Below are 26344 nucleotides of genomic sequence, written 5' to 3' on the forward strand. Positions count from 1 at the left end.
ATGCAGATTTTTCCATATGTGTAGAAGAAATTCATGATAGTTGGGTTTGTCAGCCAGGGGAATTGCAACTGGTAAAAGGTGGGTGTTGGAACACAAGTGAGAACTGCCATCTAGAGGAAGTGCCCCTGCCAAAAATCATGTTACACACGTAGGGAATGGGAAGGTCTGCTATCATTTAAACAATACTAATAATGTGTCAAGTGTCACCTTGGAATGGTATATACATTGTGTAAAGATCTCACAAGTCACATGGTGCAGCAATGTCTCATTAAAGAGTATAAAATTGGGAAATTAAAATTGGCAAACTGTGCCCGACATTATCACTCAAAATGTAACCTAGTCAGGGGGAGATGTGTTTAACAACATAAAATTAGAGATTCAGCAATCAATGCATTGGAAGGCCTTGCTGAAGTCAGTAGAGGTCGTATGGAACACAGCTCAGGAAACAAGCAAGATGTCACGTATCCTCAAATTAAGTGTGAATGAGGTTGGGAAAAGAGTTTAGAGTAGCAGAAGCCAGTAACTGGTGTGATGACTTAATGTATGCTAACATGAGAACTCGAAGACAACACCTGGTCCTGCACCTAGTGGTAATCTGTGTGTTTTGTTTGGTAGGATGGTTGTGTGTATTTCTACACAATTTACGGCAATGGATGTATATTCAAAATGCTTAGCAACAGTTGTTTCTGCTACAGCACAGATTATTGTGTATTCCGGGCCTAACATCTCACACCCATGTATGGAACATTAATTGGCAACATTATCTGGTGTCATATATAGGGATGTGTAGCCATTCTCGAGATATGTGGGGCATGGATTTAGGTTGTGTGTAAAGAGGCCACCAATAGCAGCCTAGCCCTGCTGGTTGACATCTTACGGCCCAAGTCATGTTTTCCCCACATGTATGGTAGTGGGCCCGCTACATAAAAGTAAATTGAGTGCTGAAACCATCTCTGGTATTACTTATGTAGGCACGCTGCGACAGCTAACACTGAACAATGTAAAGAGAGAGTTAGGAATAATCATCTAATCCATGGTCACCTGGACTTATTTGGGCACGACAGAGGAGGATGGCAGCTGGTAATGCTAGACCAGAAGTCCAAAGTGCAGGCAATGCGATGTTTATTGGGGTTAGCTTCAAGCAAGCAGCTCCATAGCTCTACAGGCTGGCAGAGTCTGTTTCCCGGCTCTGATGTCACATAGCATTTATCCCATGTCCCCCTTCCCAGCTCTGATGTTGCAGAACCTTGCCTGTGTCCCCTTTCTCACCTCCTCCTTCTTAGCAGGCCCAAATATACCTGAAGTGCACACCCCTAGTCTCACCCCTTACAACTTATGGTCAAGTTCCGTTTTGGAGGGTCATGGGTCTGGGGTCTTCGTCCCACCTCTTTTGTATCCCAGGGGAGGGGTGAGGAGTGAGGTTTTGTTCTGGCCAAGGCCAGGATTTTCTTTGGCTTTTAGTGTTTCTTATGCCTCCCCTCCCCATCCCCACTTGCTCTTCCTAACTGGTTGCTTGACCTTGGCTTGAGAGAGGAGCCAGGCAGCTGTCCAGTGTATGCTCATATATTACACTCCCAGCATACCCTGTAACACTTTTAACTTTATCTCTTACCTCTTTTCACCCCATCAGCTTGTGGGCAGGTGTAACACACAATGTCTTTGTTCACACATATTAGTAAGGATATAAGAGAATGAAAAAGTCAAAGCCAAAATTCTATCCCCGGCTAACAAACAGGCCTACAGACTAATACACACCAAGCAGGGCGTATTTTTCTGGAGACACACTGAGATGGAAAAAACGGACAACTACATAATAAAGAACTGAAACAAGTCATGGGATAGTGTTGCAAGTAAAATAAGAAAAGAAGGGGCTATGTAGGATGTAATATGTAGAAGGTATATTTCCTGCTTGTCTTGCATGGAAAGAGAATAACCAGGTAAAAAGCTGAGCCAGCAACCTGATCAGGTAAACAAATGAGTTAGCAAACTAATCTTAGCACTTGGCAGAAAAGGTGTTCATACACTACAGTACACTGTTGCTATAATGAACCCTGGGGATCCAAGCCATTTGTTCTGTATAGCCAGGGGTTCATCATAGTAAGGTGGTGGTGGGGCTGTGGCGGGGGCAGAGTGAGCTCCTCTGGCCCCGGGGCCATGGCGGAGGGCAGCATGCTCCTCTGGGCCTGAGGCTGGAGGAGATCTCTGTCCCAGTTGTGGGGCAGGAGGAGCACTCTGCCCAGGCTGAAGCTCCAGGGCCTGTCAGCCCACTGCTGCAGCCCCGGGCTGGAGAAGCTGGCAGCCCCTAACTACAGCCCAACGTTCCCTACTGTGAAGGGCGTGATAGGGAGGCTCTACAGTATATAATGAATAACTTTGTAACAATGTATTTAAGGCAACCACCTGAATGTGGGTGTGTGCTTGAATTTAACCCTATGCTGTGCCCCGTTTCAACGGACTGATCACTCACTGATGCAGTGAATAAACAAACATAATTCTTCAGCTAAAGAGTCTGTCTGTGAACCTGAGCATTCTGGGTAGCAGGGAAAAGAACCAGTCAACATTAGAAGCTCTTATGTCTTCCACTGGCCTTCTGGGTGACTAGGCATGTCACGTCACTCTCTGTGCCTCAGTTTACCTATCTGTAAAATTGGGATAATGATTTAGACTTCCAGGATTTCTGTTCAAGCATGTTCCCCACCCCAACTTGGAGCAGCCATTACAGGGAAAGTCCTTCTGACTCCCCATCACTCAGGGTTGGAGGAAGCATGCTCAGCCACTCTGTGGGGTGGTGCAAATGCAGTCTGGTCAGCACTAGAAGCTGTGAGAGGTTTGAGCATGCTCAATAAAGATGGAGCCATCAGAGATTTTAACGGTTAAACTCTAAGAGGTCTCTACTGAGCATGTTTAAACTGTGATTTTTCAATGGCTATTTGTAGCCAATTATGGGACAATTTTTATAGGGATGGTATAAGGGACATCCATGATACAAAGTCCACTCCTCTTCCAAAGATCAACTACCTACTTCAAAACATGGGCATGCTGGAAGATCTCAAAGAAAAAGTTTGCTCAATTTTTTTTTAACATAGGCAAAACAATGTATTTTCCCCTACCTTCGTTCTCGGAAATGGCTGGACCTTTTTTACTCTAATTTTCCAGATTTGACAAGGGAAATTTCAGCTCAAACAATTAAATTTTGACAAGGTTATAAGCACCTGAAAATAGGGTATAATAATGGGAAGTGCTACCAGTCCTGCCTATAATAAGGATTATTAGGTGAGGTTCAATGGCTTGTGTTACGCAGGAGGTCAGACTAGATGAAGTTCATGGTCCCTTCTGGCCTTAAAAATCTGTGTATATGAAAAGTACACACCACAATTCATGGAATGTAGGAGCCAACGTGAAAAGGATAGAGGATAGATAGGAAGTTACACAGAGAAAGGTTCAGAAAGTCTGTCATGTATAAAGGCCATTTTAAAAGCGTGTATCCTTATTTATAGGAAATGGAAAGCAGACCATTTGGAAATTCCAGTTGTGCACTTGCTTTTGAAGACAATACTTATGTGGTAAACCTGAACTACTAATGTGGTAATCCCTTTTCAAACCCACTTCAGAAACTGTACCGCTTCATTTAGGGCAGTCTGCTCCCAAATCTACAGTAAATCTTTCCATTGCACATTCTGCACTCAGTCCCCATGCAAACTCTCACTGACCTCAATGGCAGCTCTGGGCAGAAAAATATGCATGACAGATCTGCACTGCGGATCAGAGAGAATTTTGCCCTCAGTCCATTTACAAAGCCGAACTGCTCATGCACAAGCTTGCCTTGTGCATCTGGATGTAAGTGGACGGAGCTGAACCATCAGAAATGCAAGCTTCTGTTACACAGTCTGATGAATCCAAGTTCCTAGTTAGACTAATGAGCACTGTACTAGGAAAAGATTGGGTACAATCCATTTATCTATCAGCATTTTCATTAATAAAATTACATGCGGAAAATAAAACAGAAAAGGCGACAAATAGGAGTGTTATGAAGGCTTTGATCTCGACTAGCGGTATGAAGACAGTTTGTGCTAGGCAGTGGAGAATCAGGCCCAATATGTTTCTGCTGCAGTATACTGACTGGTTATGCTGATTTTCAATACTGTAGCTGAAGACACCTCTACAGTATGGATTAAATTCTGCTCTTGGCTTTCTGTGGCATTTTTTCTGAGTAAAGACCTCAGGATTTATCCTTACATTTCCATCGCCTCTGACTCAGCATCATACCAGATTAAAAACATTTCACTCAAAAGTAAAAAACAAAAACAAAATAGCCATGAAAATGGCTTCAATATTTCTATTGACAAGATTTTTGCAATGAAAGGCAAACTCTGTTAAATTAAGTCTGTTCTTTCCAGGGTCATCTTTTCAAGTGAATCAAAGACATTTCTATTTCAAGACTGTACGCTTAAGGTGCGCCATAGAAACATGAAGAAACGGCTATTTTATTTTCTCTTCATATACTAACTTTTTCTATTCTGATAATTAGAGCGGCCTTTGGAAATTACATCATTCATGTCAAGGGTTTTCTAACTGGATTTAAACACAATAAAGCAAAAAAGAGGAAATTTGGGTCTGGATCTTTATAGCATCTTCCTATGGAACTTGAAGTCATGACCTCCTACTCCTTTCTTCACAACCTTAAAAGTTCAGCAAAGCACTTAAGCATGTGTTTTGATGAACGGGGATGGGATTACTCAAACACTTAAAATTAAGCATGCACTTAAACGCTTTGATGAGCAGGAATGAGATTATTCACACGTTTAAAATGAAGCAGATGCTTCAGTGCTTTTCTGAATTGGGGGTTACATCTGATCTGTGAAACCTCTGCACGCAGCACACCTGTTCACTGTAAAGGGAGTTTCACACGTTGAGCGCTTACAGGGTCAGGCTGCTGCTACTGAGTCTGTCAGCTATAACCAGGACCATTGTTTCCATGTCTGGAACCCCGGAATCCCACTGATGGTTTGTTTTCTTGCTTTAGTTAGAACTTACCTATATCTCCCCAGCAGAAAGGGTTGATTCCACCTGTTGTACAGTTGTACACCATCATTGTTTTTGGTCTGGAAAATAAATGATGTGAAGAATGAAGGAAATTTAAAAATGTGGAAAGAAAACAGAAAAAATTATCCAGTTACCTTGAGGTGGGGCTTAAAATCATGGACAAGAGAATGGGAGCAAGAAATACTTTAACTGAAATATGGCAATTACATCTCACTGTACTATATCAGTTTATGGGACAGCTTTGTAATTTCACTGCCTTCACTGGAGATAGTTAGGTACAAATGAGACTAGACTTTATCTCTATATAGTTTAATCCAAGCTAACTAGATAATAAATAATCAAACAAAATACATTCTAAAAATAAAAATATCTTACTTGTACGTAGGGTCTTTCATCCCCAAATGCTTTAAATCTATACACAACATACAGCACTAATGAAATGCAGCTACATCTGTGGCGAAGCATGACAACCAAACAGCACAGTAGTGAGAGGAGGGCAAATGTTAGCCAAGGACACTAGGCCTCTTATTGATTTCAGTGGGAGTAGGTGCCTATCTTGCTTAGGTGCTTTTGAAAATCCCAATAGTTGCCTATCTGTAGGGTGACCATATTTCCCTATGCTGAATATGGGGCATCTGGTAAAATTACTCTTATTCTAGCGAGGTCAAAGGTGATCAATCAGAACTATGCAGTACAGATGTTCAAATTAACATCAAGTTGACTGAGCCCCCATTAAAAAGAAATACTGCGTAGTTGAATTATTTTTATTTACCTTCTTATCTTTAAGGCTTTAGGGTTCACACAGGGAGGGGTGACATACACACCCCATCCTCCTACACACACACATGGGGAGAGGTGACACACACACACTCCCGTATGTCTCTGTCACGACTGACCCTCCCCTCCCCTCCCTGCATGGTGCACTCCGCCCTCCATGCCTGGCTGGGCTCCTGGTATGGTTCTGCCTCTCCCAGTTCCTGGTGCCGTGTCTTCCTGAGGCAACACATTCGGGGAGGGAGGGGGGAGACACACACAAAGTCACATGCTCCCCCCCCCCAGATATCTGCTAGGGTTCATACCAGAATGTGGCCAGCAGCAGCCTTTCGGAACTGTGCGGGAGGGAAGGGACAGGAGCTGCTACCAACCACAGGGGAGGTGGAAGAGAGGAAAGGGATGACCTGGCCCATGTATTTGCAGAGCTCATCTCTTCTTTTCTCCCCCCTGACCCCTGTGGCTGGAAGCAGCTTTTCCCTTCCTGTCCACACAGTGTCGAAAGACAGCTAACACTTTCAGGCTGCTGCTGGACACCGACATAACCTAACCGCCTCCTGTCCACCCTGCTACAGCGTGGGCAGGAAGGGGTTAAGCCCTAAGGATGCATTGTGCACCAAGGCCTAGGAAACCTGACTGCAGGGGCTACAATAAGTGCATGTATAACAAACAACAAATCTTAATTTAACATACATGTGAAAGCCATTAGGCAAGAATACATCAAGCCACACAAAGCCTTATAATGAAGCATGAAAGTCAACAGCTCATAAAACGAGGACACTAAACAAGGTTCATCCTATATATAAATGCAAAATACAATTAAAAATGAAGATTAATCAAATCCAGGCAGTGAATCTAGGTAGTGTATTCAATCAATCAATAAATAACAGATTTGGCTTGAGATAAATTATCTATACATCAGTTATTAAACAAACTATGAAAACAATAAAGGAAAGTATTAGTAAAAGCAGTTTTTTATTTACTGCAGAGTTTCTCTTAATGTGTTGTAACTCATTTGTCCAAGCACCAAGCCAAAGTCAGGGAGACACGATGTGCTTTAAAAATCATTTACTTGAAAGATGCCACTTTTGCTAGATCAAAAAAACCAGTGGTGACTTGGGGCAATTCTTGCATTTTCCCCAGTTTCCCCAGAATAATGTGTTTCATTTACCCAGATGGGAGAGAGAATCAAAACCTGGAATGAGGCTGCAAGTTCTGTGATAAAGTCCACATTTCTCTGATGTATTTCACGGTAAGGTTTTCCTGTAGAATGTCACCTGATCAGAAATGACAGTGACCTTCTTGATCTCTGATTTTTTTTTTATTAAGCCATATAGCAGCACCACTAATAAACAAAGGCATGAAACACCCCAAAGGCCACTTGGTAGATAATAGAAATGCATGTTAGAAATGCTCAGACTCTCCCTTTAGATTTACATGCCACAAAATATCTCATTTCAACATGGAGTGTTTTTGCCAGCCAAATGAAGTCTGTAATGATAATCTGTAATTGCTTTTGAGTCCCACAGGCATTAAACAAGGGAACCACAGAAAAACCATAGTTAAATTACAGGGTAAGGAATTGTTTAATAAATTGCATCCTAGCCCACACTGTCAGCTGCAAATTATTGCATTTAGCAGTGTTATTGTGTAGAAATTACATTGGAGAAGACTATGCTATTCCATATTATATTTACCATGAGTCTGCTCATGACTGGCTATGCACAGGTGCACAAGGAGATGAAGAGGGTGCAATGAGTCTTCCTTCCAACTCCTTTTTGCCATGTAGCAAACGCAAGGACAGAGGGATTAGCCCTCTCCTTAGGGGTAGTGAGCATGGGTAAGAAAGGGAACTGACCTGAGTTATAGTCCAGCTCTGCTACACAGTCTTCAGGCCTGATTCTCAGTTACATTAAGGCCCTTTTGACATCATGCTGGCAGCGTATAGAGGCCATAAATGTAATTTATGCTTCCTTGAAGGCCTCTTATACTGTCCGAGTGGTGTAACAGGGCTTTAGTATCAATAAGAATCAAGCCAGCTGTGTAGCTGTGGGGATACATCACTTAACTTTTCTGTGCTTCAGTTTTCTCATCTGTAAGATAAATAGCAACATACTAAATGCTCCCTGTGGGCAGTGCATCTCTGCACCTTCCTATTGCCTTGAAGACCTCATCTAGTGCTACACTTCTGCTTCGAATAACACCAACTTGCTCCATGCCTGGGGTTACTCATTTCAGTCACCACTGTGAAAATACTGGGTAAAGTTTTCAAAAGTGTCGAGATGAGTTTGGGTTCTACATCACGTAGGTGCTTTAAAAAAAAACCCTCTTACCCATTTTGACAGGTTAGAGGTAAAACCTGACTATTTCCCCGGACATATATAAAGAGAACTTAGAGAACGTTTTTCAAAGCTGTCCAGCTGGTGTCAGTCACTGTTTAAATACATTCTGTACTTACATTGATTATTTAAAGTGTGTTTCTTATTTCGTAAAATAAAAAGCACATCAAGTAAGCAGTTTATCTTTGTCCTACAACTTGCCATGCACTATCTAGGCTCTTACATAATGCCCATCATTGTGGTATCTAACCTCCTCCCAAAATTATGAAATGTACATATAAACTAAATCTCTTTCTCTTTTCTGTGTTCCTTGCAAAGCATTACCTATTTGTTTTTAATTTTTGGTTGTGGTGTCACTGTGGGAAGACTAGGTCAAAAAAGTGGGTATGGCATTGTGCTTTGAAGATACTGAAGTTCATGGTCATCCTGATCTGTCCGGGGAGTGAGTTCCAGGTTCATAAGCCAGTCATTGAGAACACGCTACCTTCTGTATTCATGAGTTTCACACTTGAGGTTGACAATTCTCTTGTTCCAGTGGAATGTGGCTGTCATACAGCATTCAAGTCACACAGGGATGAAGTGGTCACTCATGTAACATGGGTAAATTCCACAGAGGGCTCTGAAGAGGAGGACTGAAATCTTACATTTCACCAGGTATTCAACAGGGAACCAGTCAGGAAAGTGGAGTGATGGGCTCTCAGCAGCCATGCATTGATGGGCACATGGGCTACTGTGATCTGAACCAGCATTTTAAATTCTTTGGTTTCATACTCAGATACAGAGAATGACAGGAATATGGCCTAATGGTCACAAATGCATGAATCGCCACAGTTAACTCCAAATCTGACAAGATGAGGCCTAGTTTTCTTGCCAGGAGAAGATGGAAAAAGACTTTTTTCACAGCCATGGCTGGCATCCAGAAGCAGTGAGGAGATCGGGTGAATACTGAAGCAGTAGTGACTTAATCGGAGGACAGATGCCTTCAGTGAAGGGTGTTGTTATAGAGGTGAGGAGTTCTTGGAAGTGCTTCCTTCTCCCTTACCAAGATTCAGCTTCAGGAAACTTTTCTTCATTTAATTGCTGATTGCAACCAAGGCCTTGGATAGATGAGAAATGGTGTTGTTTTCAGCTGATGAGAAGGTAATGTAGGGCTGTGTGTTATCTGCTCATTGTTGGCATTGTAGTTCATGCTGATCAGTCTCCCCTGTGATTTCTTATAGATGTTGAATGGCCGAGAGAACAGATCTTTGAGGAACTCCAAAGGTGTGAGCTCTGCAGATGAAGGAGCAGAAATCAGTCATGCCTTTCTGGTTGCGATCTGAGCGGAATGACTGAAGTCATCGTGGCATGATCCTAGTAATCCCTGCTGCATGTCTGAAGCAGAACATCAGATGGACGGTATCATGGTCCAGCACTTCAAGTGTAGATGAAGGGCCCTTGTCCATGGCTAAAGGATGTTCATCCATCAGTGCTAATAGGACTCTCTCTGTTCCATATCTTGTCTTGAAGCTTGATTGGGAGGGGTCAAAGATATTGTTAGCACCTAGGAAGAGTTGAAGGAGACACCTGGAGAGCTTCTCAGTTAGCTTAGATACCTGCTAGTAGTTACAGAGGTTGATTATGTCAAGGGATGGCTTCTTAAGTATTTGCCAGATTATGACACACTATAGGGGGGTTGCAGGATTTTCCTCCTCAGTGAAGATATAGGTATCTCAGTTAGTAGGAGTCCCGGATGCTCTTGACACTCTTTGACGAGTCAATGAGAATTTAGATCAGAACCATAGGTGGTGGCTCAGTTTTTCTCCTGTATTTCTAGAACTTCCTGTTGTGTGCTGGGCTGGCTTCAGAGGAGGATGGTTTTGTGTTACAGTGGAAAAGGCCAATGTACAGTACATGGTGTCCCAGAAGCACCTCTCTGATGTTGGTGATGTTTTATGAGAAGTAGACTGATAGTTCTTTGCAGCAGGAGATGGTGAGTTTTGGGGCTGAGTGAGAACATTCCCCATTAACAAGACAATTCATGGTCCAGAATAGTTCAGTAGAGTATGATTTAACTACTGTTGCTGTGGTGAAGGAGAGGTGGAATTTTTTTGTTTGTTTGTTTCTTCCACAAGTAGTCCATAGATTCACAAGAATTCCTTGTACTGGTGTCTGTCTGCATCTGCCCAAGTTTTATGCCACACACATAAAAGCTCAGCTTCCTTCCACCTGCTGCTTCTGTTTCAGCACATCAAAGAAACAAAGGAGATCTGTAGAGGAGAAGGGCACTTCGGTTACAGAGGTGGCTAATGAGTTATCATAGTGATGGGTTAGATTTTCTATTCTGCGATCTTTTTTGGTGGTGAGGCATTATCTACAATAGTGTTGTGGAAATTAACTCAGTCTCTGAGCCTGAGGCCAATTGTTGTTATGGTTCCTTCTTGCCTGTACATTAGGTCAGTTTTGATCTCAGCCTGGGGGGAAGTTGTGGTCAGTCCAGGATAACGGCAGTTTCTTGTGTCCCCTGTATCCAAGCCAAGTCTAAAATCAAGCTAAAATATGACTGGCAGCATGTCCAGGTCCAAAGATGACTTGTCAAAAACAGAGAATGGAAAATATACAGAAAAGGTTTGGGGCTATTGTATCTGAGTTGTTGTCAATATGGATGTGAAAGATCTCAGGATGGTAAGTCTTGGGGACTTCATTAACATATCAGGCAGCAACTCAGGCAGTCCCTCTAGGAACCCTTTGCTCTTTGCAGTTTATCGATTAGCATAATGCACCATGTATAACTGGTCTTTGGATTTGCAGAATGACTGGATCCTCTCTCTATTTTTTCTTGGCCAGGTGGCTTCTCTTACATTTGGAATATGGTGACTGATACCCCTCCACGCTTGCCTTGTACAGGTCTAGGTTTGTGGTATACTGAGGTTTCAGTGAAGCAGGTCAGGACCTCTTGAGTATAAAGGACTTCCTGACAATTCACCTCACATTCATCAGCGGGAACATGATATCCTGATGTTTGTCTTCCCCTGTCGTAAGTTTGTATGAAATGGCTGTTGTATGACTGCATACAATTGGCAGCAAATTTATACCAATCTGCATTCGGGGTCCTGGTTTGCACTTCCTGTTTGCATTTCTTCCAGATAAGACTTGGATTGGGGAGAAGTGTTGGGTGATAATTGTGGCTGGTTTTGACAGAGACCTGGGTGTGAACCAATTGGCAAAGGTTCTCAATACCTTTAGGCATTATGCTGTTGCTATGGGAAGAAGCAACGCTGCTCAAACTCCACTCCAGAGTAGCAGAAAGGGGGTTTGCAAGTAGGAGCCATTTCTACCTCCACTATTTTAGGTGCAGGCATTAGGCAGTTTGGGAATGATGGAAGGTGTAGTTTTCCTAGTCCCTGTGGTAAGACAGGCCCTTCTTTCCCCTGGAGGGGGAATGGGTTGGGGTTTCAAAGCTCACAGACCCAGGAAGTCTGGCTCTGGGGCTCTCTCTGCTTCCTGCTTTGCTGGTAAGACAGCACTCCTCAGTCTATGGAGGGTGCTTCTCCCTGGTGGAGGGGAGTGACATTTGTTTTTTGGACTTGGAGCCGTTGTGCTGTCATTCACTTGTGCTGGTCACTCCTCTCCTTTGCCAGTCACTGTTGGGTGGGAATGAGGAGAAAAATGAAACTGCAAAGTCTAAACTGCTTTTAAGGCTCATTTCTGGCTCCCCATATTCTGGCTCTTGTTTGTGGGTTTTGTTCAGCCTAGGCTCAAGGGATAAAGGATAAGACTGGCTTTCATGTTTTCTTTCTTTTTTGTGTTGTATTGATTTCACACAATTACTTAGGCCTCTATAATAATCCATGAAGCTTACACCATAGTTCCCACTACACACAGATTTAAATGTCAGAACAAGAAGTTAAACGGGAAAAGATGTTAAATCTTTAATGTGGCTTATACATGTGTGTTTACCAGGCAAAGAACTGGGTTTTAATACCCCCCACATGAACCTGTAACATAATTACCTATTTAAATCATGCAATTTTTTTCAAAACAAAATATTCCATCTATGAAACACCACATCCATTTGGAAAACACCCATATGAATAGCTGATTCAATGCATTGCTTGGGAAAGGGGGACAATTAAATGACTTTAACCTGACACCTCAAGAGAAGAACCACCTTGTGATTACAGTTCTGGAGTTTTAAAATTCCATTTATCTGGCAAGAGCTGCCTTTTTAAAGAACTGTGTTATTTAAGGGCTGTAACCATGTAGGGTAGGAAATACGAAAAAGAAGTAGAATTTTAAAGGTTCAGGACTGTAGTTAGCTGGAGAAAAGTTACTGCTGAAGAGAGAAACTAGGGTCTCCCATCTGTGCTTGCACTGCACAGAGGAACAGGCATTGGTCATAGCTTGTGAGTAAGGATCCCATCCGGCCAATGACTACAGGGAGAGCGCTCTACCTGAGAGATGAAGTGAGAGGAAGTAAATCCTCAGCCCTCATATCCAGAAGCCATACTGAGGACAAAGTGTTGCTGGTATTTTCCAGTCCCTGCCCACAAAACAGGCTTTGCCATGTGAATTACAAAAACTCACAGTAGATTGGGCAGATGTTCAAAATATGACAGTGTGCCACCTGGCTCCGCTGGGCTCCTTGAGTTTGTGCCTCTCTCCCCCTTGAACATGCACTTGGACAGCTGCAATAATCCTGGGTGTGGATCTTTCTTGACTGGGGGTGGGGAGAAGTGGTGCTATGTCCCAAATGCCACCCACTTGTGGCACCATAATGAGACACCACTTACAGTAAATTGTGCAGATGCACGTCTCCTTTCCTTTTTTACATAAGCATCGACGTTTAAATGATCATCAGTGGGCCTCTGAATTAATACCCCACTGAGATGAGTAGGACAGTTCAAAATCCTCAGAGCTGTTGTTCAAGGCTCTCTGCAGACTCTTCTCTGAATCAGTTATGACTTGTTTAAATGGGAGATTTTTCTAGTTACATTGGTATAATCATATCAGTAAAATTAAACTGCAAGCATTATACAAGTATAACACCTCTTCATATTAAACATACGAGTGGCTTTTTCACCTTATCTTATACTGCTTCCAAAATGATATAAGCTAAATCAGAAAAGGGCACTTTTATATTGCAATAAGAATGTCCACATGGAGGCCTGGTCTATACTACATTGACATAAGTATGGAAAAATCCACAGCCCTGAGTGGTGTAGTTAAGCCAACTTAAGTCCTCATGTAGAATTCTTCCATTGACCTAGCTACTGCTTCTCAGGAAGGTGGATTACCTATGCCGATGGGAGAATCCCTCCCATCGTCATATGTAGAGTCTACAGTGAAGCACTACTGCGGCCCAGCTGTTCTGTTGTAGCATTTTAAGCATATACCAGCCCAGAGAGTTCTACTGGTATAAGTATAGCAATTTAAGGTCACACGCTACCTTAACGTCCCCATGTAGACAAGTCCTTACACTCAATTCACATTTTAGAGGTTTTCTCTGCAACCATAACAGATGGAGACTTACTTTTTAAAAATGAAAGCTGATATTCTGCAGTGTAACACAGCTGCTTCAGAGAGGAGATGATGTGGCATATGGGTGTATATTGGCTTTTTCTAAGGGTTGCTCATGTCATATTCATGGCTTGCCCCGGCTGTAGGAGTCTGTGCCCAGTTGTAAGCTGGCTAATAAGGACAGTGTTATTAATGAGTATAACTGGAGGTGAGCTCTGCCTCATGAACTTAGTATACTAAGCAGGAGAGCACCAGTTAAATATAAGGGACACATTCTGAAAACTCATGTATTTACTCTGGCAAAACTCCCAATAAAATCCATAGGAGATTTTTGTGAGTAAGGATTTAGCCCATATAGAATCCAGAGGACACTCCTCAGCAGGTTCTAACATTTTCCCCTCCTTGCCACCCCTCACCCCCATGGTCATATTTATTTGCCCTCTTGTTTACACGCAGCCACCCTCTGAAACCTGTATTCCATCAATTTTCCTTAGGTTAAAGAGGATCTAGAAGACTAGACAGCCTTTTCAACTTTTCAACACCATTCCCACTTTGATTAATTAATATTTTTACAGTTCTATGTATTCACGTGTATGTCCCATACTTTATAAGTGCTAAGTAATGATCTTACTGACCAAAGGGATTCCTGCAGAGTGGCATAAGAAGCTCCTCCACATCCCAGGATATGTCTTCATGGCTTCTGGAGCACTTTTAGCCTTTACCACACCCAGGAAAGAAGATACTGAACTTGGGAATCAAATGCTGCTGTATCATGTAACCAACAAAAGCTGGATGGTATTTGCTGTCCCATTAAAATCCATATTGTACCATAATACCTTACCAGCAATCTGAGAAACAAGTGCTCATCCCTACCTGTGAACTGCTGTGTGCCACCCAGCCGCTAGGATGAGGTTGATGACGACATCTACTGGAATCAGATCTGCTACTGCATCATTATTGACTTTGACAGTTTGCAGAATCCCTTTACCAGCCTGTGTGACAGAGGGAGAGAGTCAGTGACAATATGCCATGACAGGATTTCCTTGGCCTTGAGAGGAGGCAGCATCACTTAGTCACTTTTCAAGCCCACTGTGCAACACAGAAGATCAGTCTGCCTCTGTGGAGAGCCAGCACTTTATATTCTTGTGCGGATCGAACTGTTTAGTGTTGTCAGAGGAAGTTGGAAATGTGATGCGCAAATGTCAGTAGAAGTGTATAAAAAGGCAGTGGCCTTGTGTAACTCATGATGCTAAAAGGACATCCAGCAAGACAGACATTTTTATGTTTTGTGGTAAAATTTTCAAAAGCACCTAAATGAATTAGGAGCTTAAATTCCATTTTCAAAAATCACATGGGAGCTTAAGTCCTATTGATTTTCAATGAAACATAGGCTCCTCAGTGCCTAAATGTAACATTTTTGAATGTGCTCAAATGACTTAGGGGCCTAAGTTCCATTCTCAAAAGCCACGTAGGCATTTAGGAGCCCACGTCTCTTGAAAGTCAATAAGCACTCTAGAAATGGCTCTTAAGTCATTTAAGCGCTTTTGAAAATTTTACCCCAATCTTTTGGATTTATCTACACATCCATTCTGAAGTTTACCTTCCATGCTATGATTTGTTCCGAAAGTACCATCAGTGCGTGTGGTACTTAAACAAGACATGGTCCTTTCTCTGAGGGCTTACAGTTATAGGATATGTCTGCACTTCAACAACACAATGTAATTCAGCTCAGGGTTACATACGTGAGCTTGCTTCAATCTCACTAGCTTGGGTCCTGGAACAGTGAAAGCACAGCCATGTGAGTTTCAGCGCTGGCTACCCAGGGTTCTAGGTGGCTTTGTACAGCCTGCACTGAAGGTCGCACTGCTGTTGCTTCACTGATCTGGAACCCACGCTAGCTAGATTAAAGCTAGCTCATGTGTGTCTACTGTGACAGGGTCAGGCCAGATGGCTACAGGAGAGTGACAAAAGGCAGATATATTAGCCCCAGGTTAAGTAGGTCCCTTTTCTCTGGGTAAGGTAACTGGGAAGGTTCCAGAACAATCAGGAACTTTCTGGAAAGAATTAAGGCAGACAGGCTGATTAGAACACCTGCAGCCAATCACGAAGCTGCTAGAATCAATTAAGGCAGGCTAATCAGGGCACCTGGGTTTAAAAAGGAGCTCACTTCAGTTTGTGGTGCATGCGAGGAGCTGAGAGCAAGAGGTGCAAGAAGCTGAGGGTGAGAAGGCGTACTACTGGAAGACTGAGAAGTACAAGCATTATCAGACATCAGGAGGAAGGTCCTGTGGTGAGAATAAAGAAGGTGTCGGGAGGAGGCCATGGGGAAGTAGCCCAGGGAGTTGTAGTTGTCACAGAACTGTTACAGGAGCCACTGTAGACAGCTGCAATCCACAGGGCCCTGGGCTGGAACCTGGAGTAGAGGGCGGGCCTGGGTTCCCCCCATCCCTCCATCCCCCCAGCTCCCTACTTGATACCGGAGGAGTTGAACTGGACTGTGGGTTCCACCAGAGGGGAAGGTCTCTGGCCTGTTCCCCAATCCACTAGGTGGATCAGCAGAGACTGCGGGGATTGTTCATCTTCCTTTCCCCATGCTGGCCCAGTGATGAGGCTAACAGTGAACGGCAGATTTGAGCCACGAAAATGGACAAACTGAGGGCTGCCGTGAACCTCTGAGGGGAGAAAATCCGCCAATAAGTGCAGACCCACCAAGTCAGAGGAGGAACTTTGTCACGGTGCAGTCACGGTCTAGACACACTCTAAGTTAAGATGTAACTTTGTTGAGTGCCAATGACAAATGCTGTGAAGAAGGGAGGAGGAAGTCAGAGCCATAAGATAATGGGCTTGATTTAGTTGGTAATGCACTTCTCGGGGGTTCCACAATGATTTGTTTTTAATTGAGTGTTTGTGATGATGGTTCTGTGCAAGGGAGATGAGGGTTTGGAGGCTTCATGGAAGAAGTCTTTTAAAGAGGGACTTGAAGGAGCAAGGGTAGCAGCATGGCAGACTGGATCAGCCAGGCTGTTTCAGAGTGGGGGGCAAGAGACACGGAGGTGAAAGTGGGGGAAGGAAACTAAGAGAGTGTATTGGGCATGAGGCCTACGTGCAAATAGCTGAGTGAAAAGTTACGAGGATAAAGAGAGAAAGGCAGGAGTTAAGGAGTGTAATGCCTGGACTACAAGGACAAGGGACCTGAATTTGATGTAGAAGGCAATAGAAAAATCAGTGAAGGGATCTGGAGAGCAAAGGATGCAGTAACATCAGCAGGAAAGAAAATGTTTCTGCACCCGCATTTTGGGCAGCTGTAAGAGACTAGGGAGGAGACGATTGGTGTTACGAAAGAAGATTTGGAACCAGTGTAATCAGTGATCTTCAAGACAGATTAAAGAGATTCAAGATAGTTATGTCCAAACTCCAAAGCTAACTGTGAAGAGATACAGAGAGATCTCACAAAACCGGGGTGACTGGGACACAAAGCAGCAGATGAAATTCAACACTGATAAGTGCAGAGTAATTCACGCTGGAAAAAATAATCCCAACTACACATATATAATGATGGGTTTTAAATTAGCTCAAGAAAGATCTTGGAATCACCTGAAAACTTCAGCTTAATGTTCAGCAGTGGTCAAAAAAGCTAACAGAATACTAGGAACTATTAGGAAAGGGATAGAAAGTAAGACAGAAAATATCATAAAGCATAATATAAATCTAAGGTGTATCCACACCTTGAATACGGTGTTCAGTTCCGGTCACCCCATCTCCAAAAGGATATGGTAAACTGGAACAGGTTCAGAGAAGGACAACAAAGATGATCAAGGATATGGAATGGCTTGCATACAAGCAGAGATGAAAAAGATTAGGGCTTTTCATTTTAGAAAAAAGACTCAGAACAAGAATACGATAGAAGTCTTTAAAATCATGAATGGTGTGGGAAAAGTGAATATAGATGTGTTATTTACCCTCTCCCACAATACAGAAACCAGAGGACACCCTGAAATTAATAGGCAGCAGGTTTAATACAAACAAGAGGGAGTACTGTTTCACATAATGTAGTTAACCCGTGGAATTAATTGCCATGGGATGTTGTGAAGGCCAAAAGTATAACTGAGTTAAAAAAGGAAGTAGGTAAGTTCATGGAGGATAGGTCCATCAATGGCTATTAGCCAAGATGGTCAGGAACACAACTCCATGCTCAGGGTCACCCTAAACCTTTGACTGCAAGAAGCCAGGAGGGGAAGACAGGGCTGGATTATTCCAACTTCCCTGTTTTGAATATTCCCCTGGAAGCTCTGGTACTGGCCACTTTCAGAGACTGGATACTGGGCTACATGGACCATTGGTCTGACCCAGTATGACCATTCTTATCTTCCCCTACCACTCCTGAGCTGCCCATGCCTCTCAGGGCCTTTGTGTGGCTTTTTAGTGTCCATGTGTGTGGTGAACGACACACACTGTCAGGATCCAAAGGGGAGAGCAGAGTGCTGGTTAACGGTGAGCTGAGGGGAAAAGGGGAGCAATGAGCAAAAGGACAAGCCTTGATGGAAGCTGCCAAAAATCCTTTCCCCAACATCTCCTTCCCGCTAAGGCAGGAGTGGAGCTTGCACAGGAAGTGGGGGAGAGAGCAGAGATACTCAGCAGCCACAAGGTGGGGAGAGAGGGAAAGAGGATTTTGCAACATCACCCATTTATAAGCAATGTTCCAATGTGCTCATCACATCAGACTACTGTGATACAATTCTTTTTTGTCAGTCTGCACCTCCCTCGGATAATGAAGTAGCTCGCTAGTTGTGAAAGGTTGAGGACCACTGCTATAAACAAACAGAGCATGTCCAGCCCTGCATAATCACTTGTCTGAAATCTGGGCTGAAAAACCCTTGCTAGAATGACAGTTTTTAAAGTTTGTTCTTAGCCCATAAACAATGCATGTGTTTTGTGTCATTCTGATGCTTCTTAAAGATATTAGAGTCACAAGAAAGTTGCAGATAAGGTATAATCATGTAAGCTCCCCCACCTAGCTCTGACAATGTACCTCAATCATATCCTGCAGCAACCTTCTGTTGTTCTAGTCTTGGGCCACAAAACAACTCTGCCGAAACACTTCAGTTCTAACTTACAACATCACCTTCTGCTAGCCCATTCCTAGGCTAAACACCACTGGCAGCGGCATGTAGAACGTGTACCTACACACCGCAGTGAGAAGCACACTGTATCCACGCTGCGGTGTGTAGTTACACGTGTCAGTGAAAGGTTCTGGCCGAGGGAAGGCAGCGGGGAAAGGCTTCAGCTGTTCCCTGCTGCCAGAGCCTTTCACTGCAGCAAGGGAAGGCTCAGCCTTTCTCCACTGCCTCCCCCCCCTACCCACCCGCCAGAACCACCTCCGGTTGCTGGAGTCTTTCACTGCAGCAGGGAAAGGCTCCAGCAATGGGGAGGCAGCGGGACACTACACTGCTAAAAATAGCACTGTAGACAGGGAGGCACAACTTGGGCGAGTAGAGAGCTGTGTAGGGTATGTACTCAAGTACTTACCCACAGCCTTCAGCCAGGCCTCCACTTGACTCACCTAAGCCCTGCCTCACCAGCTACACGGCTACCAATACCTGGGCTGGGGAGCTATGCACATACGTACGCTACCTACCACCCAAACTAGCATGCTGTGTAGATGCAACCTTAGTGCTCTCTTCAGAAGAAGCAGCCAATCATGTTGAATTTTGTGATGTGAACAAATGGTGATCACATACAGGAGGACGAACTCACGTTCACTTGTGCCCCCAATTACTACTTGAACCCACTAGAAGAGAGAGGCTGATGCATACTTATTTACCTATTTTAGTAGTTATGACGTGTTATAAACACACACTGTATTCATATTGATGGTCATATATATTTGAAGTAGATCTTTGATATATAAGTAAATATTAATATATAAAGAATTCAACAAATTGAATGCTGCACATTATTTGGTTCATTATATATGGTACACTATTTCTGTATAAGGCATGGTCTAATTTTTGTATCAGATTGCTGATATTTTCTTTTTGGTATAATAAAAGCTACTTCAACTGAGGTCTCTGAGATCACTTCCCTGTTTGAGTTTGACATTTTTAGGCAGTATCCCAGCGGAAGAGCTCAGGGGCCAATCACAATTCAGGGCACACACCAAAAGCAGAGTTATTTCCCACACCAGCTAATCATAGCTTTGTAGGGGGGAAGGAAGACTGTGCTACACTAAGACATAACCCTTCAGTTATAGTCTAGCAGAAATGTGATTCACTTCACACACCGTCTGAAATCAACAGATAAACCAAAGCTTCTCTTCCCAGCAAAAGAAGCAATTTGAGGCAAAGGGAAATAAATCACTCTATGCAATAAAGCAGAGCTCTGCCCCCTCACACGGTGTATTTAACAGAAACATATGTATTTGTGCAGACAAATTATTAGACTCTCATCTCTACATAAATGCTAATGAGGGGGAAAAGTTCAAAAGGTTTGGAGTTCAGGTTCAGTTTGGATAAAGCAGCCAAAAGATGCTTATCTGAACTATCTACAAAATTGGTCTGGAAAAACAGTCAAATCTCTTATATTTATAGGATGCCAATAACTGCAAGATATAGGAACAAAATTCACTTTGCTTGATGAGCACAGAAAATCACCCAAATGGAATTTTGCTTTTGCCATCATAGGTTTCAAACCACTAACCTTCAATTATTCCTTCTTCCCTCATCACTGCAAGTAGGATCAAAAGAATGGGCTCTGAAAACAGATAGACAGGGATCCATTCAGATCTCCTCAGCTAGGGCAGTCCAGCACCCAACATTGAGAAATCCTGCTTTCAGCTCCTGAAAGTTTCACCCTAAGCACTTCTAATTTCTATGTCCCAGATTAATTCAGTTGTCTTGAGTGATCACTGATAGAGAGTCAGTCTCTGATGTAGCCTGTCTCAAGACCACTAAGGGATTTCAAGATAAGGACCAGGACTTTGAATTAGGCAGAGAAGGAAACTTAACCGGAGAGGGCACACGTGTGATATGCTCTCAGCTACTTGTCCTGTTCAAAGTGTATATGTTGGACAAGGTGGAGTTTTTGCTTGACCGTGACCAACAGACCTACTTAGAGGAAGTCCAGCCCTGAGAAGATGAACAGGTGGATCACAGTTGCTAGCTTGTCATTTGCAATGGCTAGACATGGCCTCCTGCCAATCAGAAATGAAAAAATGTGTTCCTCATGAATTTCATTCACTGGTTATCATGAAACAGAGATTCAAACAAGTATTAAGATAAGAGCATGCATTTTTTCCCCACTTATTGCCTGATCCTGCACTCAATGAAGTCAAAGGGAAAATTTCAATGGTGCAAGAACAAATCCTTGAAGAACAGATGGATACTTTTTATGCAGGGCCTCTTTGGTACTGTATTAGAGTGGTCTGCCCATTTAGGGCCTGCAGAGTCAGGGAGCAGCAAGCCCTGGCCTCCAGAGAATCCCAGCAGGCAGGTGTTGGGAACCAGCTGATCCAGCTAAGAGGCAGCTAAAGAGTGGCTCTGGTTTCCAGCTGGAAGATATAAAAGTGAGGACCAAACTCTGCAAGTGGGGAGGGGTCAGGCAAGAGAGACAAACAGTTCCCTGAGCAGCAGCACTAGGCTCCAACAGGGCAAGTAAGCCCTGTGGTTCCCCTGAGGCAAAGGGAAGGTTGTGACCCTTGAGCTACTGGGTGGGCACAGGACCTGCAGTATCAGTCCAGGTCAGGACTATCATTTTTGTTACATTTTCCATATTTTTTGCAATTCTATGTCAGAAAAATAACAGAGCCCATGTAGAAGGATATAACATAGTTGGGCATGGCTGACTGTTTTTCCCCAAGCTGGTGGATAGGACCCACCAGAGGACAGTAGTCCCTGTGAAATGTGATGACCATCCGAGTCCAGTTTTTAGGAGATTCTGTGATGTGAACACCTCTATCCTATCTAATGAAAACTGACACTCTTTTTAGTCTCAACAGAGGTAAAGGTAATCCCTCCAATGTCAGTGTTCATGCACACTGGCAGGGTAGAGTGGCGAAACTTGCACTGATGCTGCCTGTGTTTCTGTTATTCCTCGGCTAAACTCCAGGACTGATAATCTAGCCCTTTTCATGAGTACTAACTTAAATGAAACATTTTAAGAATATTGATACTTTTCTATACTCACTCAGTTATGGCAGTGCTCTACAGCAATGGTTTTCAACCTTTTTTCATTTGCGGACCCCTAAAAAAAATGTGAACAGAGGTGCGGACCCCTTTGGTACTTCAACCTGTGGTCCAGGGACCCCTACCACAGAAGACAGACTGAAAACTGACAGAAGAGAATTCAACTATAAAATGATACACATGCTTAGCACGGCATTTGACACAGTGTAAGGATGCTAAACTGTGGGCTTCTACAGTAATGACAACACTTCTGGGTTTTGACCTGCAGGTGGGGGTATCCACATACTTTTGATTGATCAGAAAAACAGAATGCCTTTTCTGGGATCTGAAACTTTATTTTCATAGTCACCTTTCACAGACCCCTTAGACATAGTCTGCAGACCCCCAGGGATCCATAGACCACAGTTTGAAAACTACTGAACTATACAGTGGAAAATAATTATTTTGTAATATATAGGTTTTATATATCATATAAAATATAGTGTAGATATTTTAAAAAAACACAATGATCTTGCAATACGTGAAAACCTAAACTTTATCACTGTGTAAATACTTCAACCGCTTTTCTTGGGAAAGAAAAGACAGATAAGTGAGCTGTCCCCTCTGGGACTCTCAGGACAAAGTTATCAAAATGTGTGAGAAACCCCTGTATTGTCAAAGGAAACTGCAGAAGTGGGATTCTCCTTCTCCGACTTTCATGTGTGATGGAATTAAATCGTCAGATCTTGCACGGGGTTGTTAATGTGTTCAGTGTAACCTAAATGTATGCTCATTCCTTTTGTGATTATTTTCTGCTGTCTCTTCATTTCAGAGATATAAGAACCTAGAACCTTGGCACCTGATCCATTTGAACAAAACCAAAATCTTTCACAACTTAAAAATATTCAAGTCACAAAATGTGGGCAATTTTTGTAAGAGAAAACTGCGGTTTAGGAAGAATTAGTAAAATAGTCCTGCAGTGTCAGAAACCCCAACTGTACACTAGAATTCATTCAGTACTAAAGACGTAGCTTTAAATCCTGACCCTCTTGAAATCAATGCTAGTTTTGCCACAGACATCAATGAGGCCTGGATTTCACAGATGGAATTCAGGAAAAGATATAGTTATATGACGGCATATGGCTCCATTTCCCCTTTGTTGTTGAGCCAAGGAACAATGACATGAAATACATACGGGACCTTGTACAACTTCAGCAGATGATTTAATGAAAGAAGAAATATTATTGGTGGATGAAGATTCAAAATACTTCAACATGTAGGTCAGGACTGAATTGCTGATAGTCAAAAAAAGTGCAAGAAAAACATTTTACAAAATCAGTGAAACACTTCAAGTCACAAAGTCACACTTGATCGCTGCATTTCTTGGGTGGCTGAAAGCACTCGGCCTGATGTATGTGCCTGATGTATGCAGGTATGCAGCACAACTAACTCACAAAACAATCTCAAGGGAAATAAAGGACAAAACAACAGAACTTTATTTTGTGTAACATCGTTCATGCAAACTGTATCCCAAAGAACATACGGAGTTAAATAATACAGATATAAAATTAAAACAATAGCAAATGGAGAGAAATTCAGAGATGTTGGCAAAGAAGAAAAAAAAATCTCTTTTCAGTTGATAGTGAAAAGCAATAGGGAGTTAATGAAGCAAAGATTTACATTTACAAGGAGTTTCCAGACATAAGTTGCAGAGGAGAAGGTTTTCATGCTAACAGTGGCAAGGTTGTGTGAAAGAACACAGAAGAGACACATACTAGGTGAACCCAAGGTGCTAAGTGTGGAGAAGAGAGAAAGAGAGAGCGAGCGCAACATTTGTGAGCTTGTCCATAGAATCATAGAATATCAGGGCTGGAAGGGACCTCAGGAGGTCATCTAGTCCAACTCCCTGCTCAAAGCAGCACCGATCCCCAATTAAATCATCCCCGCCAGGGCTCTGTCAAGCCTGACCTTAAAAACTTCTAAGGAAGGAGATTCCACCACCTCCCTAGGTAACACATTCCAGTGTTTCACCACCCTCCTAGTGAAAAAGTTTTTCCTAATATCCAACCTAAATCTCCCCCACTGCAACTTGAGACCATTACTCCTTGTTCTGTCATCTGCTACCACTGAGAACAGTCTAGAGCCATCCTCTTTAGAACCCCCTTTCAGGTAGTTGAAAGCAGCTATCAAATTCCCCCTCATTCTTCTCTTCCGTTGACTAAACATCCCCAGTTCCCTCAGCCTCTCCTCATAAGTCATGTGTTCCAGTCCCCTAATCAGTTTTGTTGCCCTCCGCTGGACTCTTTCCAATTTTTCCACATCCTTCTTGTAGTGTGGGGCCCAAAACTGGACACAGTACGCCAGATGAGGCCTCACCAGTGTCGAATAGAGGGGAACGATCACGTCCCTCGATCTGCTGGCAATGCCCCTACTTATACATCCCAAAATGCCATTGGCCTTCTTGGCAACAAGGGCACACTGTTGACTCATATCCAGCTTCTCGTCCACTGTAACCCCTAGGTCCTTGTCTGCAGAACTGCTGCCGAGCCATTCGGTCCCTAGTCTGTAGCGGTGCATGGGATTCTTCCGTCCTAAGTGCAGGGCTCTGCACTTGTCCTTGTTGAACCTCATCAGATTTCTTTTGGCCCAGTCCTCCAATTTGTCTAGGTCCCTCTGTGTCCTATCCCTACCCTCCAGCGTATTTACCTCTCCTCCCAGTTTAGTGTCATCTGCAAACTTGCTGAGGGTGCAATCCACACCATCCTCCAGATCATTTATTAAGATATTGAACTAAACCGGCCCCAGGACCGACTCTTGGGGCACTCCACTTGATACCAGCTGCCAACTAGACATGGAGCCATTGATCACTACCCGTGAGCCCGACAATCTAGCCAACTTTCTCTCCACCTTATAGTCCATTCTTCCAGCCCATACTTCTTTAACTTGCTGGCAAGAATACTGTGGGAGACCGTGTCAAAACCTTTGCTAAAGTCAAGGAACAACACGTCCACTGCTTTCCCTTCATCCACAGAGCCAGTTATCTCGTCATAGAAGGCAATTAGATTAGTCAGGCATGACTTGCCCTTGGTGAATCCATGCTGACTCTTCCTGATCACTTTCCTCTCCTCTAAGTGCTTCAGAATTGATTCCTTGAGGACCTGCTCCATGACTTTTCCAGGGATTGAGGTGAGGCTGACTGGCCTGTAGTTCCCAGGATCCTCCTCCTTCCCTTTTTTAAAGATGGGCACTACATTAGCCTTTTTCCAGTTGTCCGGGACCTCCCCCGATCGCCATGAGTTTTCAAAGATAATGGCCAATGGCTCTGCAATCACACCCGCCAATTCCTTTAGCACACTCAGATGCAACCATCCGGCCCCATGGACTTGTGCACGTCCAGCTTTTCTAAATAGTCCCGAACTGCTTCTTTCTCCACAGAGGGCTGGTCACCTCCTCCCCATGCTGTGCTGCCCAGTGCAGCAGTCCATGGTGGGATGTAAAAGGTGGCGCGTATGGCAGATATAGCACAAATCCCTGATTAGAAACACAGCAGCCAGGATGGCAGACTGACTCTTGTATTGCAAAGAGAGAGAGAAGAAAAACATAGTAACCACTACATAACAATAGATTCAGCATAAGCATCTAAGAAACTACAGAAACTTAAGAAACTATAACTGCAAATTCACACAAACAGATTCAAAACTCTACTCAATACAGTCAAGTATATCACATCTGTCCTTCCCCTTGAAAAATGGAATTGACACAAACCTTCAGAAGGTGGAAGAACAACCCAAGGTCTAGTTATGAGTGAAGTCTTTAAGGTGGCTTGCTTTGTCTTTCTGCATAGCGTCTGCCAACATTTTGAACACTTCTCTGAGGAAGTGATGTGTCTGCAGCAATTTCTGACTCAGATGTTCCCTCAGATAATGCTGGTTGTTCAGCGCACCTGCTTCTTGGTTGCTGCTTCAAGCTGGGGCATTGATACTGGAACAATTGGCAGTTCCCCAAATTTGCTGCTTTTGTCAGCCACAGGGTCACCCCCGAATCTCACACTTGATCAACATGGCAGAACCAAAATATATTGGGTTCCCCTTGTACTATATAAGACAAAGGACCTGTTTGTGCGATACTAGTTGCTGGAAGCCACATACTGGTTCCCCGATAATCATGCGCCAACACTATTAGACCCACTTGTAGCTGACAAGGGGCACCGGTCCCTCTCACCATAGCTTGACTTATTGGACAAATTCTGACTTGTAGGAGTACATTTGACTTTAATAAGTCCAAGTGTGACCTGAGCTTTCTGCCCATAAACAGCATTTCAGGTGTTTGGTTTGTCATGGAATATAATGTATTTCTATATGCTAGCAGGAAGCATGCCAGCTTCTGCTGTAATGACCCCTTCTCATCTGCCATGGATCTCAGGGCTTGCTTAAACTCCTGTACAAACCTTTCAACTAAGCCCTTTGTGGATGGGTGGTGTGGTATTAAGGTGAAATGCCTAATACCATTTTTCTTCATGAGCTGCTGAAACTC

The 26344-nt window shown here is 43.3% G+C and overlaps 1 protein-coding gene across 7 annotated transcripts in view; it reads right to left on the minus strand.

Moving 5' to 3' along the window:
• Nucleotides 1-26344, minus strand: part of FAR2 (fatty acyl-CoA reductase 2) — a 212669-nt gene that overhangs the window by 21275 nt on the left and 165050 nt on the right. For all 7 annotated transcript variants that reach the window (XM_043530394.1, XM_037913744.2, XM_037913779.2 and 4 more), the window contains 2 exons: nt 14526-14644; nt 5035-5102 (listed from right to left, as the gene is read on the minus strand). In XM_043530394.1, the coding sequence (XP_043386329.1) occupies nt 5035-5102; nt 14526-14644 (187 nt within the window). The remainder of the gene's footprint in view (nt 1-5034; nt 5103-14525; nt 14645-26344) is intronic.

Source organism: Chelonia mydas, chromosome 1, assembly GCF_015237465.2.
Source record: "Chelonia mydas isolate rCheMyd1 chromosome 1, rCheMyd1.pri.v2, whole genome shotgun sequence".
In the NCBI taxonomy this organism is placed as follows: Eukaryota; Metazoa; Chordata; order Testudines; family Cheloniidae; genus Chelonia; species Chelonia mydas.